Raw genomic sequence first — 18,291 nt, forward strand, 5'->3', positions numbered from 1 at the left:
TGAAGCATCAGAGGTCTTAAAAATACCTTACAATTGACTGTTCTATGAGGGTGATTACATCTAAAGTATCTTGTATTACTCTATAACTTAAAAAATTTTATAGATAGAATAATGTTTTATATTTGTGATCTATTATTAAGAAAAAGAACCATGTTACAAAACCACACATAGTTGTATAGTCCTATTTCCGTATTTAATAAATTATTTTATGTGTAAAAAGAAGACCAAATGGATACACATAAAAATGTTTGTGGTGGTGATCTCCGAATGTAGTACTGTGTATGCTTTTTGTTTTCTTTTTATTACGAAAGACATACTACTTCTATACCAACAAAAATAGTAAGATTAATATTTTATAAGCAAGTGTATACTAAATGTTTACTAATGTTCCTGAAAAGAAGGGAATAGAATAGAAAGGACCAGAACAGAATTTGGTGTGTTAGAATCACATTCTAGATTCTTTACCCAGTTCTACCATTGAATTGATAAATGCCATTGGCGTGATAATTAATTTTTATTGGTTTATCTTTAACTTTGGAAAGTAATTTGTTGTATTTAAGAGATTTTTATGAAAAGTATTATTTCACTAGGACACTACTTGTGAAATTGGAACTGGTATTTCACCACTTCCTCATGTCTCTAAAAAAACAGAATACTGGAATATGGTTCCTGAAGAATACAGGCATTTTAATTTTAATGAACTGCTTAACAACAAACTGGAGTTTGAACATTTCCGTCAGTTTCTTGAGGCTCATTCTTCAAGGTGAGAAACATAACCATTTTGTAATTTCTCGCTTAAAACAATTTTCTAAGCTACTTATTTTTTAAGCTGCTTGTTTTGATTCAACATATGATAAAAATGATTTGATGCTTGGTTTTACCCATTTCAGTAAAAATTAATGAGCATAGTTATCTGAAACCTATATGGTTAACTTTTTGTTGGGAATTGCATTTTGATAATAGCAGCCTCCAGAATGTTATTTTGAATGGTCAAACAATATTTGTTGATACTTTTAGCGTTGGCTAAATTAAAACACCAGTATGTTTCATTTTTCCCTATTCTGACGTTTCTTTCTTTTGTGTTTTTCTAGACAAGTGCTCTGATTACTAGTTCTGAGAAGCTTCTCTTTTGTATTTCATTAAGCTATTAAAATGACTACTGTTTTGTGGCTTTTGTTAGTTAATACTCAAATGAAGTATTGTAGTTCTGCATAGAATCTTGGTACCTTATGACACATTTATCTAATATAAAGTGAAGTATTCATCATATTTTTCTCCAATAATTTTCTCCCAAGTTAAAAAAAACTGGCTAGACCTGGGAGCCAAATTTCACATATATAGTTTCCCTTTTTTGTGATGATAATTATTCTAAATTTAACATGTTACCAAATAGACATGCGGTAGGTGGGAATTTTTCCATCTTTGAAATTGGTAATACTAGTCCATCATTCATGGAAGAACTCTGAGACCCTACCAGTATGGCGGTAGGTTCTTTCCTGATCCCAGTATTCCTTGTATTCATATATATATTCAGCCAGGACAGGACACAGTATTGTACGCATTAGTTCCATGGTCTAATCAGTTGTGTTAACTACTCAACACAGCACTTTCTAAGTTCTGTCAGATCAACTACTTGTTTGGTGTTTAACAGAATTGAAAGAAAGAAATAAGATGGGCTGTACTTTGTTTTCATTTTAGCATGGACCTTATGTGCTGGACAGACATTGAACAGTTCCGAAGAATAACTTACAGAGATCGAAAGCAAAGGGAGGCAAAATCTATATATATTAAAAATAAATACCTTAATAAAAAATATTTCTTTGGGCCCAACAGTCCAGCTTCTGTGTATCAACAGGACCAGGTATTAACATGGAAGCGTATTTTTACATTTTAAGTATGAAAACTAGTAATTTCTTTCTTTTTGCTAACAACCTGAGAGTCATCTTTTTTCTTTTGCTTTTATGACTTATCAGTTAGATACTTCTGATATCTTTTTTTAGGTATTCATAATAGTCTACCAATGTCTGCAATGTGGGAGATACTTTAATACTAAAGTATTATATATTATTAAAACTTTGTTATTTATTAAGGTGATTTATTGAATAAAAATAACTATTGTTCATCTACTCACCCATTCATTCAGCAAATATGGGTGCCTGTGATATGCCAGATACTGTTCTAGGTGCCCAGGATAAATGGTAAACAAGGTGAACAAAGTCCTTGTACCTTTCAGTAGGTAGAAAAACAGCCATTATTAGCTGTTAAGCCTCATCTCTCCCTCTTTTCTGTTCTTCTCTTAACTGAAATTGCTTGAAACATAGTCAATCTTTGAAAAATCCTGTTTGCCATTGAATTGTCTTCTGAAACTATTTCTATTGACCAGGAACATAGATTTGCCATTTTGTTGAGCCAAAATCATAAGGCCTTAATCACAACTTATTAATAAGTGTACAGTGTCATTATTTACAGTAAAAATGTTAGGTTGGGATTCAGCAGTGGATTTGAGTGTTCATGTAATTGATACATGAGATATGGCTCAATTTTAATGACTTTGAAATATAAAATTAAGTGTTATAATTTATTTAACTTGAAGTTTGCTAGTACTAGAAGTTTGCTAGATCAAATGTATAGCATTTGATTTCTTTATTTTCATAGTTTAAAACAATGCATACCATAATGCATTGTTCATAATTAATTAAGATCCTGGCTTCCCAGGGATCCAACACAGGTCTCCCATATTGCTGGCAGATTCTTTCCCAGCTGAGCCACCAGGGAAGCCCAAGAATACTGGAGTGGGTAGCTTATCCCTTCTCCAGTGGATCTTCCTGACCCAGGAATAACCCAGGGTCTCCTGCATTGCAGGTGGATTCTTTACCAACTGAGCTATCAGGGAAGCCCTATATCATAATGGCATCAGTTCAGTTCAGTCGCTCAGTTGTGTCTGACTCTTTGTGATGCCATGGACTGTAGTACGCCAGGCTTCCCTGTCTATTACCAACTCCTGAAGTTTACTCAAACTTATGTCCATTGAGTCGGTGATGCTATCCAACAATCTCATCCTCTGTCATCCCCTTTTCCTCATGCCTTCAATGTTTCCCAGCATCAGGGTCTTTTCGAGTGAATCAGTTATTCACATCATGTAGCCCCTTCCAATGAATATTCAGGACTGATTCCCTTTAGGATTGACTGGTTGGATCTCCTTGTAGTCCAAGGGACTCTCAAGAGTCTTCTCCAACACCACAATTAAAAGCATCAATTCTTTGGTGCTCAGCTTTCTTTATAGTCCAACTCTTACATCCATACACTACTGGAAAAACCATAGCTTTGACTAGACGGACCTTTGTTGGCAAAGTAATGTCTCTGCTTTTTAACATGCTGTCTAGATTGGTCATAACTTTTCTTCCAAGGAGCAAGCGTCTTTTTATTTCATGGCTGCAGTCACCATCTGCAGTGATTTTGGAGCCCCCAAAAATAAAGTCAGCCACTGTTTCCACTGTTTCCCCATCTATTTGCCATGAAGTGATGGGACCAGATGCCATGATCTTAGTTTTCTGAATGTTGAGTTTTAAGCCAATTATTTCACTCTCCTCTTTTCACTTTCATCAAGAGACTCTTTAGTTCTTCTTTGCTTTCTGCCATAAGGGTGGTGTTATCTGCATATCTGAGGTTATTGATATTTCTCCCGGCAATCTTGATTCCAGCCTGTGCTTCATCCAGCCCAGGGTTTCTCATGATGTATTCTGCATATAAGTTAAATAAGCAGGGTAATGATATACAGCCTTGATGTACTCCTTTCCCACTTTGGAACCAGTCTGTTGTTCCATGTCCAGTTCTAACTGTTGCTTCTTTACCTGCATACAGATTTCTCAAGAGGCAGGTCAGGTGGTCTGGTATTCCCATCTCTTTCAGAATTTTCCACAGTTTGTTGTGATCCACACAGTCAAAAGAGTCCAAAATGCAGTACTTGGATGCAATCTCAAAAACCACAGAATGATCTCTATTCATTTCCAAGGCAAACCACTCAATATCACAGTAATCCAAGTCTATGCCCCGACCAGTAATGCTGAAAAAGCTGAAGTTGAATGGTTCTATGAAGACCTACAAGATCTTCTAGAACTAACACCCAAAAAAGATGTCCTTTTCATTATAGGGGACTGGATTGCAAAAGTAGGAAGTTAATACCTGTAGTAACAGGCAAATTTGGCCTTGGAGTACAGAATGAAGCAGGGCAAAGGCTAGTAGAATTTTGCCAAGAGAACACACTGGTCATAGCAAACACCCTTTTCCAACAACACAAGAGAAGACTCTACACATGGACATCACCAGATGGTCAACACCGAAATCAGATTGATTATATTCTTTGCAGCCAAAGATGGAGAAGCTCTATACAGTCAGCAAAAACAAGACTGGGAGCTGACTGTGGCTCAGATCATGAGCTCCTTATTACCAAATTCAGACTTAAATTGAAGAATGTAGGGAAAACCAGTGGACCATTCAGGTATGACCTAAATCAAATTCCTTACAGTAGAAGTGAGAAATAGATTTAAGGGATTAGATCTGTTAGACAGAGTACCTAAAGAACTATGGGCAGATGTTTGTGACGCTGTACTGGAGGCAGGGATCAAGACCATCCCCAAGAAAAAAAATGCCAAAAGGCAAAATGGTTGTCTGAGGAGGCCTTACAAATAGCTGTGAAAAGAAGAGAAGCTAAAGGCAAAGGAGAAAAGGAAACATAAACCCATTTGAATGCAGACTTCCAAAGAATAGCAAGGAGAGATAAGAAAGCCTTCCTCAGTGATCAATGCAAAGAAATAGAGGAAAACAACAGAATGGGAAAGACTAGAGATCTCTTCAAGAAAATTAGAGATACAAAGGGAATATTTCATGCAAAAATGTGCACAATAAAGGACAGAAATGGTATGGACCTAACAGAAGCAGAAGATACTAAGAAGAGGTGGCAAGAATACACAGAAGAACTATACAAAAAAGATCTTCATGACCCAGATGATGATGGTGTGATCACTCACCTCGAGCCAGACATCCTGGAATGTGAAGTCAAGTGGGCCTTAGAAAGCATCACTACAAACAAAGCTAGTGTGAGAGTGACGGCATTTCAGTTGAGCTATTTCAAATCTTAAAAAATGATGCTGTGAAAGTGCTGCACTCAATATGTCAGCAAATTTGGAAAACTCAGCAGTGGCCACAGGACTGGAAAAGGTCAGTCTTCATTCCAATCCCAAAGAAAGGCAAAACCAAAGAGTGCTCAAACTACTGCCCAATTGCACTCATCTCACACGCTAGTAAAGTAATACTCAAAATTCTCTAAGCCAGGTTTCAACAGTATGTGAACCGTGAACTTCCAAACGTTTAAGCTGGATTTAGAAAAGGCTGAGGAACCAGAGATCAAATTGCCAACATCCACTGGATCACAGAAAAAGCAAGAGAGTTACAGAAAAAGATCTACTTCTGCTTTATTGACTATGCCAAAGCCTTTGACTGTGTGGATCACAACCATAATGGCATACATTTGTTAAGAAAAAAAAATGAATCTCAGATTAATTCAGTAAATTAAGGAAAAATTCAGAGGTATTCATAAGTAGAACATACCAAGTTTAAAAATCTAGATCTTTGAGGGGAAAATAAACAAAAGTTCTTGGGAGTAAGTGAGAAAAGAAATTGTAGAATTAAGCAACCTTAAGAAAAATGTCTTGTGTTTGGTTCCCTGAGATACAAATCTGGGATGTATTAGCAAAAGTGGCTGGGAGTATCTCAATAAGCAAAAGTATGAAATAAACACATGGAAAGTGTTTGTTTTCTATTTGGCTTGTGCTGCATTGCATGAGGTTTCATGGTATCTGATGCTACTGTGTGAACCTTCCATAGTAAAACTTGCTGAGAATTAAAAATGCAATGGAAAAAGTCACCCATTGCTGTCATAGCAAATGGTTGGGCTTATTACAGAAGAGTTTTCCAAATGACCCTTCTTCCTCACCTTTGTCTTCCATTTTATTTGCCTATTTTATACTTAAGGATACCTGTATCACTTTGTTTTATATAGACCATGCTAGTTCTAATTTTAGTTGTGTGGCCAGTTTGCAGTTTGATTAGCAAAGTAGTCTTTTATTCTCTTTTCTTCTTATTTTAACACAGAAACCATATTATTGTTTATACTATTTGATAAATATTATTAAAAGATGGTAGAGTTTCTCTTTTGTTTTTATATAAAACAATATTATATTTAGGATTTAATCTTATTAATAAAAGGAGAGCTAAGAAGAGATAATTTTTCCAATGAGTCCAATTTTTCTTCCTCTGTGCAAACAACTCACCAATTTTGAGTGATATGTACACAGAAACAGGTAAAAACCACAATGATTTCTAGTAGGGAATGGCCATTAGTATTTTTTAATTAATTAATTTTATGGCCATTGGTATTTTTGAAACCAGCAATTTTGTAGAAGACGATTTTGGCTACAGAGAAATTGTGTCTTATAAAATGGCTACTGATGCAAGTCAGCGACTATTATCTGTGCAACCTGGTCTTTTTCTGCTTCCTGTCATCTCTGTTTTCTTCTCTGAAGTTGTTGGAACAGCCCTACCTTGCTACCACCACCGTCATTCCACTGTCTCCAACCCAGTGTTTATGGTGATGTACACATGAGTCGTTTGTCTCTTAATGAAGTAATGCCTTATTTTTCTCAAACTAAAGAAAATGCCTTCACAAAGAAGTCCATTTGAGTAGAATCAGAGATCCATAGAATATTTGACCTGGAAGAGAACTTAGAAAACTAAAAGACTAATGGCCTTACTTTACAGTTGAGGAAATTGAAGCCATAGAGGAAAAAAATGGCCTTGCAGTTGTCACACAGGGTACAAATCCCTGTGTCCTTTGAAACGACTAAATTAGCAAAATCAGACCTCTAAAACAACCATCACATAAACCACAATTCTCTGTTTGATAATAGGGGAGTTATCTGTCTTTGCTATACACAATAAAGCCAGGAGCTATTTTATAGAAAATGAAAATTTTGGCACCTATCATGGGCTCAGCATATGGTTTTGGGGTGAATGAATAAATCAATGACCATTAGTATTTCTTTGCTTATACAGAAGTTTGTTTCATTTTTTCTTTCTTAGATAATGAATTTAAGTGGTGGCTGGGGAAAGATTCTCCACGAGCAGCTTGATGCAGCCGTTCTAATCGAAATTCAGAAGCATGTCCTAAATAGACTAGAAAATGTTTGGTTGCCATTGTTTCTTGCAAGTGAACAGTTTGCAGCACGTCAAAAGATAAAGGTATCTAAGTTAATATAAATTTGGGATAGCAATTGACAGCACCTCTCAAAACATTAAATGTGCATACCTATTGACTCAGCTATTGTACTCCTATGCATAGTGGTTAACAGCTGAGAGCCAGACATCTCGAGTTTTAATTTCAACACTGCCACATATAAATTGTGCAACACTACATTTTATAAACCTTAGTTTTCTCATTTGGAAAAAAATGGAGTTAATAAGAGTAATAGCTTCATAAGATTGTTATGAAGAGGAAATGATATATGTGTAGTTTCTTAGAATGGTGCCTGGCACACAGCAAACACTCACATATTGTCTTAATATAGTTACTATTTTTTATATTATTATTGAGTCTTCATATAAATAGGCAAGTGTATATGAATGGGAATAATCAAATGAATAATGATAATTTCATACTGTGGAAAACTATGCAGATTTCCATATAAAATGAGATTATAAAAATGAGATTTCTACAAATATTGATGATGAAACATGTTATTTATTGAGTGAAACAAGCAGGATCAGACCAATCCCATTATATATGCTTATATCTCTCTATATGTCTATGCATTTCTCTCTCCTCTCTATTTATGTTTATGAGCAAAGATCAAAAAAGGATCTACCTCCTGGGAATGGGTATGGGGAGTGAGAAAGATTTTTACTTTGTAAAGTAGGGTTTTTGTTGTTGTTGCTTTACTTTGTTTAGTTTGTATTTTATAAGAAGCAGGTATTGCTTTGATAATTTTAGATGTCATTATCACATCTAAAAACAGGCAAACCTGATCTTTACAAAATGAACACAACGAGTACAGAACATGTACTTCTGGAGTTTAGTGTGCAAAGCACATGTTATTAGTATTGACCAGGAAGGATGTTAAAAACCTGCCTTCCATAGTTAATTTATCAAACACTTTGAGTCTTACTTATCTGGAAAGATCCTTAGTCTTCTCAGCACTTTAAGTTATGGAAAACACAGTACAGCTGGAAACATAGACCTCACAGTCTAGTCAAGGCTATGGTTTTTCCCATGGTCATGGAAGGATGTGAGAGTTGGACTATAAAGAAAGCTGAGCACCGAAGAATTGATGCTTTTAAAGTGTGGTGTTGGAGAAGACTCTTGAGAGTCCCTTGGACTGCAAGGAGATCCAACCAGTCCATCCTAAAGGAGATCAGTCCTGGGTGTTCACTGGAAGCACTGATGTTGAATCTGAAACTCCAATACTTTGGTTACCTCATGCGAAGAGTTGACTCATTGGAAAAGACCCTGATGCTGGGAAAGATTGAGGGCAGGAGAAGGGGACGACAGAGGATGAGACGGCTGGATGGCATCACTGACTCAATGGACATGGGTTTGGGTGGATGCCGGGAATTGGTGATGGACCAGGAGGCCTGGCGTGCTGCGGTTCATGGGGTTGCAAAGAGTTGGACACAGCTGAGCTACTGAACTGAACTGACAGTATGGGGGAGAAGACCTGACTTGTTTTAAGCAGAAGGTTCATGGAAATAAGCTTTGGAACAATTCAGATTTCCTCATTTCCTTTCTTCAACAAACTAATTGTCTATCCAAAGCCAAGTAAAAAGATATTTGGCTTACTAATCTTGTTTACCATGTTTTCTCACTATGATTACCACATTAATATTTATTCTAATTTACAGCTCCTTCCTGACTTAGCAATTCTTTGGGTGGCCAACAGCATACACTGATTCTGGCAGCCTTAAGCAAAGACAAAGGGGAAGGGAGATCAAGAATTTGTAATAAAATTATGCTGGAGCATCTCACATACTCAGAGGAAGAGTTGACACCCAAGCTTTATTTCTAAAGCTGGCCAAGGGCCAGGACATCCCTGGGAACTCAGCAAAAAGACTTCTCAGATCTTTTCTCCACCATGTAGCTACCAAGAGACTCGGCAGCAGTGATTCCAGTCCCTGTCTCTCTAGACCAGCTCCTGGATCTACCTGCTGTTGAGCAGAGTCACTGAGCACAAACTTGGCAAGGGTGGGTCCCCCAAATGGAAAATATTGTGAGCAGGCAATAACCTCAAGAAATGTCTACTGTGTTCCCTCCCTATATTGAGTAACTTTTGTGCTTTTTTTTTTTTGAGTCCAACATGAATCTTTCTATTAAAATTTTTACAGTGTTGTGTTGGTTTTTGCCATACAACAACACAAATCAGCCAGAATTATACATACCTGCCCTCCCTTCCTAGCCTCCCTCTCTTCCTGCCATCCCATCCTTCCCGGTCATCACAGAGCCCCAGCTTCTCACCAGCTATCCATTAGTTGTGGCTGGAGAATAGCACAAAAATCTGGGAAGTCTTAATTATCTTTCCAGCTTCAGTTTCCATGTGACTCAAAGTTGTCTACCTTTGGGGCAGTACACTCAGGTATCATTATCTCCATTTTGAAGATGAGGAAACTTTAGAGAATTTGAGTAGACCTGGGCAGGGCTTCCATTTCTAAGTCTTAATCTTCTTTCTCCTGCTCTCTTTCTTATCCACACTGACTTTTAAAAAAATTATTTTTGATTGCCTCACATGCAGCATCTTTTGTTGTGGTATGGGCTCAGTAGTTACGGTAGCATACGGGGTTAATTGCCCTATGGCATGTGGGATCCTAGTTCCCCAACCAAGGATCAAACCCATGTCCCCTGCATTCAAAGGCGGATTCTTAACCATTGGACCAAGAGAATTCCCCCACACTGACCTTTACCGCATTTTTTAAAGCTGTTGAATCAATAAGTGGTTTCAACACTGGACATTCTGAATAACTGGATAAAATCATTGGTTTTGCTTCTAGGTACAGATAAAAGACATAGCTGAAGAGCTTTTACTACAGAAGCGTGAAAGGAAAGTCGGAGTCTGGAAGGCAAGTAGTATTTGTTATATTCTTCCTTTTGTAAGTTCCAACTGTCAAAGTATTTTTCTTCCCCTTCCTATACAAAGATCTTCATTGTAGATAATGCTTTCTAAGCCAGCAGATGCTGACACTATTCTTCACTGGCTGAAGGACTCTCTGGGAAAGTGTAATTCTACTAGAGCCCTCTTCTTAAAGATTTCCTTGACCTGCTCAACTCTGGAAGTGTGTGATTGGATTTTAAACATATATTTTTAGTTATTTTGCTTGTGATGGATTTATTGAGACAGGCTGTTTTTCCAGCATGTGATAGTTTATTTATTACTGGGAGTAGATTACACAAAAAGAATGAGGAGTATGCAGCAGAATCAGTAACTTAAATTATCTTACATTATCCTCTTTATTTAGAAGTATATTTTAACTTTAAAAGAATTAAGATAACTGTCATTTTGGTGATTATTTAAACCACTATAATATGATACCTTCTTAGAAATTGCCTATTTTTCTTCTTAACAAGAATGATAAACACAGTCTTCTTTTGGAGCCTACAAATTTATTTGTATTCATCCTTCTGTAGGTCTTGATAAAATGTCAGACTGGACCCAGGTGAACTTCTACAGTCTAGCAAAGATAAAAATCTGTTAGTCTATTAGAGGAGTATATGTATCAGTTAGGATTTTTTGTTTGTTTGTTTTCTTCTCGAAAGGAAATATTCTTATATTTGTCCCTTTTATGTATTTTTAAAAATGCTAAATAGAATGGCCTTGTATTTCATATTACTATGCATTATATATTATGTTGTTTTCTGTTAAGTTATGGGTTTTAGTTAAATTACTAAGTTTTAGTATCTTAAGAAGCAGGTCTTAAAACATTATTTGTTGAGTGGGTTTTAAATAAACATCCCACTCTAATACATAGTTGTTCCTATTTATAGGGCTGTAATTTTAATATGGACCATCTGGTGAGGGTCTTAACTTTTTGTCCTTGAAACTCCACATGTGCCTCACTAAAATTGTGATAGACATCAATTCACTTTATCTGCAATGAAGGCACCCCCATTCATCTAGACTGCCTGGAGTTTCCTTCACTTTGCAGTTTCCACCTCAGCAGTCACCCTCAAAGTCTTTCTCTGCAAAGCCCCTGCTCCCCCAGGCAAAATTAGTTACTCCTTCCTTTGTGTTCCCATAGACCTTTTACATAGCTCTCTTAAACACTTTTATCGTCGGTCACATATGATTTGTTTCAAGAAACATAGCTTACGCATTGTCAGTAATGGATATTTATTATGTATAATGGATATTTGTCATTGATTTTACTGTAATTCCTAAGTTCATCCAAAAAATTGCCTTTAGAATGATGCTTCCTGGCATGGTTAACCTCAAATTTTGGGAACTTCAATAAATTTATTAAATGTAAAAAAATCTATTCAGTAAATTGAATAAAATTTATTATGTTTTTTAATCTGAGAGGCTAAAGGTGAGGGGGATAAATATGTGACCTAAAATGGTCAAGGTAAAAAAAATAGACATAATAAGACTTCCCTGGTGGTCTAGCAGTTAAGCATCCACCTGCCAACACAGAGGACTCAGGTTTGATCCCTGGTCCGGAAAGATTACACATGTTGTGGGCGACTAACCCCCTGTACCCCAACTACCGAGCCTGCACACTCTAGAGCCCATGCTCCACGACGAGAGAAACCACCACAGTGGGATGCCATCGCACCATAACTGGAGAGCAGCCCCGCTCACAGCAGCTGAGACCAGCACAGCCAGAAAGAAGGAAAGAAAGAAGAGTATATCAAGAAAAGTAGACCTCATATACTTCAAAACTGAGAGGATATAAAATAAGTAATGCCTTTTAAAAGTGAGCCCTTTATAGTAAAATAGTATGTCTTTTCTGTTGTGTAAAGTGAATCCTGGGTCAGAGAAAGTTTATTGTCAAAAATATGCAATAATAGTTTAATTTCTTCTTGTTTTTAATTATTAATAGTAACTTATTATTAAAATAACATAAAGAAGCCCCACCTTAAAAACTTGGCCTTTGGGGAATCCCCTGGTAGTCCAGTGGTGAGGACTCAGCATTTCCATGGTGATGCCCCAGGTTTGATCCCTAGTCAGGAAACTAAGATCCTGCAAGCCCACAGCCAAAATCCAAAACCAAAAACAAAGACAAAAACACGCCACTATCTTTCTAGGATAGAATTATAGTGAAGCTCCACAGTAAATTTCCTATTTAAATTATAATAGGATTAATTGGTAATTTTTCCTACAGTTTTTAAAAAAAATCTTAAATGTTCAACTGCTTTTACTTTTTGAAAGTCAGGAAAATTATATATTAATATATAACATATAATATAAAATAATAATATATAATCATAACATCATGAAGAATTCATACTATATACCCAAGTGTAGTTTTTCACCATCTCTCAAACTCTAATGATTATTAACATTCTCAGTCCTCTGTAATATAATCATATATTCTAAGACATCCAATCATTTCATTTTCTCCCCATCTCCTAAAAAAATGATGCCATAAAAATATAAAGGAGACAAAAGGGAGAAGAAAAGAGAGGGGAAGTTGCCAAATTCTCTTTATCCATGCTATAAATTTCAACAGCCCAAAACAAAGGAGATAGAAGTTGGTAATTTTTAGCCTAATAAATGACTTTATTATTAATTTTTAGAACACAGCTAATTTTATGTATTTTCTGATTTGGACAGCCTGTGGAGAGTAAGTGGATATCTTCGTCTTGTGAAATCATTGCTTTCCGTAAAGCTTTATTGAATCCAGTTACTGCAAGACAATTTCAACGCTTTGTGGCTCTAAAAGGAGATTTATTGGAAAATGGGGTGCTCTTTTGGCAAGAAGTACAAAAATATAAGGTATTGTATTAGAAGCTGGAGAAAACCACCTCTTTTTAAGGAGGAAATGCATTAACATATCAGATTCCTAACTATATGGACGAGATTTGTATCCCAACTTGATGTCTTCATCAGTTCAGTTCAGTTCAGTCGCTTAGTCGTGTCTGACTCTGCGACCCCATGAATCGCAGCACACCAGGCCTCCCTGTCTATCACCAACTCCCGGAGTTCACTCAGACTCACGTCCATCGAGTCAGTGATGCCATCCAGCCATCTCATCCTCTGTCGTCCCTTTCTCCTCCTGCCCCCAATCCCTCCCAGCATCAGAGTCTTTTCCAAGTGAGTCAACTCTTCGCATGAGGTGGCCAAAGTACTGGAGCTTCAGCTTTAGCATCATTCCTTCCAAAGAAATCCCAGGGCTGATCTCCTTCAGAATGGACTGGTTGGATCTCCTTGCAGTCCAAGGGACTCTCAAGAGTCTTCTCCAACACCACAGTTCAAAAGCATCAATTCTTCGGCGCTCAGCCTTCTTCACAGTCCAACTTTCACATCCATACATGACCACAGGAAAAACCGTAGCCTTGACTAGACGGACCTTAGCCGGCAAAGTAATGTCTCTGCTTTTGAATATGCTATCTAGGTTGGTCAGAACTTTTCTTCCAAGGAGTAATTGTCTTTTAATTTCATGGCTGCAGTCACCATCTGCAGTGATACCAATATGTAAATACTGAGATATTTATTGTCTATATTATATATATTTATTATTATATACTGAAGAGTAAGAGTTAGCCTTGAAATGATGGTATTAGATTTTTCAGGGTTTCACATACATTCTAATGAGAATCTTCCTGAAAAGATTCTCATAACTATGTTTTTGCATATTACTTATCTATAAATGTACATTTTTTCCTGCAGATATTCATATTCAGCACTTTAACCAAGGCTTCTTTACAAAAATTCCTCCTAACCATATTTGCAGCAATAGTGTTCAAAGATAATGGATTACAGAGAAATAAACATCAGAAATGAGAGAGGCTTCTCTATAATGGCCAAATTCTTAACAAAATAAGTGAAAGAGCAAGCTGTTAGCTATCAAAGCAGTTTATTATCAGGTTTAATTATTTGATGAAATCATATAGAATCTCTGCATTGAAGAGAAGGAAAGGACTCTCTAGGTTATATAACCTAGACTTGAAAACAGAAATGTTGTCTCAAAATATGTAAGAGTAGACATCCCTGCTCCCAAGGTAAGCAGGCTCATTACCTTGCAATCAGCCTGTTTAATCCCATTTTTTATAGAAGTAGGGAGTAAAAATAAAACTGGAATTCAAGAGGATAAGGCTTTCAATTGAACTATGATCTAAGCACGGATTGCAGTATGTGGTAAGTCACTTTAGTCGTGTCCGATTCTGTGCAACCTGTGGACTGTAGCCCACCAGGCTCCTCTGGCCGTGGGGTTCTCCAGGCAAGAATACTGGAGTGGGTTGCCATGCCCTTCTCCAGGCAGGGATTATGTGGCACTAATACTCTGCACCATGTTTATTCTAGGTAGTTAGTAGTTGCTCAATACCATTTTGCTTCCAGACTTTGTCCAGCATTCCATGAAACTGTTTTCTACTCTTTTCTGTTATCCACAGTTTTTGTACCTTTCTCAACACAAAAATTTCTCCAAGGGAAAAAAAAGTATTTTGAGATATAAGTTCTTTCAAAATCTATCACAAGATAAATAATATTAAAATAATTTTTTGAAAATTAAAAAGGGGGTAGGATCTGTTTTCCAGAACAGGAAATTATTATGGTCTTTAAGCTAAAATGAATACGAGTAGGTCCAAACCTGTTAGGACAAAACGTAAGGAGATAAACTGTGCAAAATAAGCATTAGAAAAAAAACCAGAGACTCATACATAATCAATGCTTTGTGACTGTCACTCCTCCAAAGCTGCCCTTGGTCTTCATTTAAATATCTTTTCTGTGGTGTAGAATGGGGGACATAGAATCCTATATAACTATTAAAAACCATGCTATTTAAGTGAATGTGTTTATTCAGTAAGTATTTACTAAATGCTAGATTGCAGGAATAAAAAAAAATGGATACAATACATTGTCTTCCCTCGAGGAGGGGAATCATCCATGAAAACAAAATATGATGAAATAACGTTGATTATAATCCATATTCTAACTGGTTATAATTTTGATACAGAGGAGGGGATGATTCAGGGAGGGTGGTAGGTCAGGGAGGTCTCAGCAGAAGTGATGATTCTTACAGAGGACTCTACTCAGTCCTCTGTAATGACTTATGTAGGAAAAGAATCTAAAAAAAGTGGTTATATATATATGTAAAACTGATTCACTTTGCTGAAACTAACATAACATTGTAAATCAACTCTACTCCCAAGAAAAATTTTTCAAAAAAAGAAGTGATGATACTTGAATTAGGTCTTAAGGAAGTTTGCCAGAAAGAAACCTAGCATGTCTTAACTGAGCTCATTTTTATATGACTTACTCACACTAAGTGTTTGTGTCTGTCAGATATTATCTTAATGCCTTTCACGTGATAACTACCTTATCCTTTATAAGAATCCTAGGTCAAAGCTGTTAATTCTTACCATTCTACAGATGAAGAAACTAAGGCACAGAAAAGTTAAACTTCTGTGCCTCATACGGCTAACTAAGTAGTAGAGCTGGAATTTGAACCAAGACATTCTATTGCTAAAGCTTGTGGCCTTAACCACTAAGTTATACTCCCTCTCAGGGATGATTGTAATAATACGCAAAGGGATGGCTCCTATGATCTTAATCAGACATAGTTCTGAATTGTGAAAAGCTGAAAAGAACTATGATGTTCAACGGCAGGACATTGCTTACTTTAATTTTAATCTATGCATTAGAACACTCTGAAGGCATTAAAAATTTGCTGTTGGAAGATTAATCAGTGATGGGAAAAATATATTCATCTTACTGATTTTTTGAAACCTAGCTACTAGAAAGCAGTATGATTTAATATAAAGTGTGTGTGTGTGTGTGTGTGTGTATGTGTGTGTGTGTGTGTGTGTGTGTGTATCCCCAAAGAGAAAAGACTGGAAGGATATATACATCCAACAAACACTTTTTGAGCATCTACAGGGCCAGGCTAAAACCTGAGGCTACAACTGTGATCCGGTCTCCCTTCTCAGGGCTTGCAGTGTCAGAGAGGGGACAGACAAGTGACAGAGCAGGTGGCTATGTGAGTGTGAGCAGTGCAACGGGTGGGAGGGGCGCACAGGGTGCAGTGAGGTCCTGAAGCTGGCCATCACCTCGACCGAGGCAGACACAGAACGTTTAGCAGAGAACAGTACAGTTGACCCTTGAACAACAAGGGTTTGAACTGCGAGGTCCAGTCATATCTGAATTTTTTTCAACAAATTCAGACCCCAGTACTTCACAGTCCACTGTTGTTTGAATCCACAGATGTGGAAACACAGATACGGAAGGCCAACTGTAAAGTTATGCATTGATTTTCAACTGCAAGGGCGGGCTTGGTGCCCCTAACCACCGGCCACCCCCCACCCGTGTTCAAGGGTCTACTGTGTGCTTAAACTGAAACCTTAACAATAAGTAAAAGTGAACTCAGCTAATGGTAGAGTAGGGCATAAAAACCAGAAAAAAATAGCAGGTTGGATTCTGTCTAAATTCTGACTCTACACTCTCAAAATTAACATTGTATAATTTCACAAATTTGTTTTTATTTCACAATCCTTATATTTCCATAATAATAAAAAACTAGGATCATTGTAAAGCAACTATACTCCAATAAAAATTAATTAAAAAAATAATAATTAACTTGGCTCACCAGATATATAATAATTTCACTAGTAACAGCAAAAAATTTAATTTTGGGTAACATAGCAAGCATGTGTTATAAATAGGCATTTTCTGAGGGAGTACTAAATTGCATAAAAATGCTAACTGTTGTCTCAGTGTAACATTTATATCAAGATTTTTCACATATAATTTATGCCAAACTTATAACTTATTTATGTAATGTTTTATATGGCAAACACTAGAAATTTTCTTTCTTTAATTGTCCTTAAGACAGTTATTACAATGCCTGTCATATAGTGAGCACTTAATAAATGTTGGCTAATTCCTGGCCTAGAATTACAAGTTTCCAAACTTTTGTGTTTTCTAGTGATTTAGAGAACAATATCTTTAGCAAGGAAATGTCATAATTCAAGCTCAGCTACCTCTTTGTCTTAAAAAGTGATAGCCTTACATCTCTGACATAAAACTGGGTCTTTTATCATTACATATATCATTACTGCATTTAAATTCTTTAGCTATAAAGATGATAATGTAATAGGTTATCTGAAAAAATATAGATACTGAGATGTATAATAATACACCTATTAAATACAGCATTCCCATTTATATGCTAGCATTTTTGAGTCTAAATCACCTTGGCATAGAAGCAGTTATGGTGGAAAAAGCTTTTGTGTCCGCTTGTAACTTGAGTTAGGTGCTTGTTCTCCGTTGTGCCACTTATTAGCTATCTCAGATTGGAATCATGTGTTTTCATGCTTCTCATCCTGTAGATATTGAGCCTTTAAAGGACAGGTACTATGTCTTGGGGCTCACCTCAAGGTCTGGCATTTTGCAGGTACTTAATATGAATTTGTTAAATGAGCCAAAGCAGACACTAAAGCTGCTCCTTTGCCAGGAGAAGAAGCAACCAGGATTAAAATGAAATCTGTGTTTACTTAAGGTATATGTGTCAAAGTCTTTGGTTCCTTTAAAAGGCAAAGATTGACCAAATGGGTGGCAGAACATGACACACACAGACATGAAGACACAGGCTAGGAGCAAAAAAGAAAAAAAAAAAGTCTTAGGTTCTTCAAATCCAAGAAAAATAAAATCTATGATTTTTAAGATAGTCTTGACATGTCCCAGTACTCTCTTGACCTGAAGTTATATTAACTGAAAGACATATTGATGTATTCTATAAAGTGCTCTATTAACACATTAATCATGTATTGATCTATCTTTCCTCCTTGTTTAGGACTTGTGCCATTCTCATTGTGATGAGTCTATCATACACAAGAAGATTATGACTATTATCAACTGCTTTATTAATTCCAGCATCCCCCCAGCTTTACAAATTGACATTCCAGTAGAACAAGCCCAGAAGATTATTGAACACAGGAAGGAGTTGGGACCATATGTATTCAGAGAGGCACAGGTAAGAAATCAGGGCATGTAGTAAGCACACTTTAAAACAGATTAGTAGTCTAGATATTCTTTT

General features: G+C 36.5%; 1 protein-coding gene across 5 annotated transcripts in view; it reads left to right on the forward strand.

Moving 5' to 3' along the window:
• RGS22 (regulator of G protein signaling 22) overlaps nt 1-18,291 on the forward strand; it is a 136,844-nt gene that overhangs the window by 95,403 nt on the left and 23,150 nt on the right. For 4 of the 5 annotated variants that reach the window (XM_040260987.1, XM_040260990.1, XM_040260991.1 and 1 more), the window contains 6 exons: nt 591-763; nt 1,699-1,861; nt 7,138-7,296; nt 10,093-10,161; nt 12,873-13,034; nt 18,049-18,228. In XM_040260987.1, coding sequence (XP_040116921.1) covers nt 591-763; nt 1,699-1,861; nt 7,138-7,296; nt 10,093-10,161; nt 12,873-13,034; nt 18,049-18,228 — 906 coding nt within the window. The remainder of the gene's footprint in view (nt 1-590; nt 764-1,698; nt 1,862-7,137; nt 7,297-10,092; nt 10,162-12,872; nt 13,035-18,048; nt 18,229-18,291) is intronic. The other variant, XM_040260989.1, reaches the window with a different exon arrangement.

The sequence above is a fragment of the Oryx dammah genome, unplaced genomic scaffold, assembly GCF_014754425.2.
Source record: "Oryx dammah isolate SB20612 unplaced genomic scaffold, SCBI_Odam_1.1 HiC_scaffold_19, whole genome shotgun sequence".
Taxonomy (NCBI): Eukaryota; Metazoa; Chordata; class Mammalia; order Artiodactyla; family Bovidae; genus Oryx; species Oryx dammah.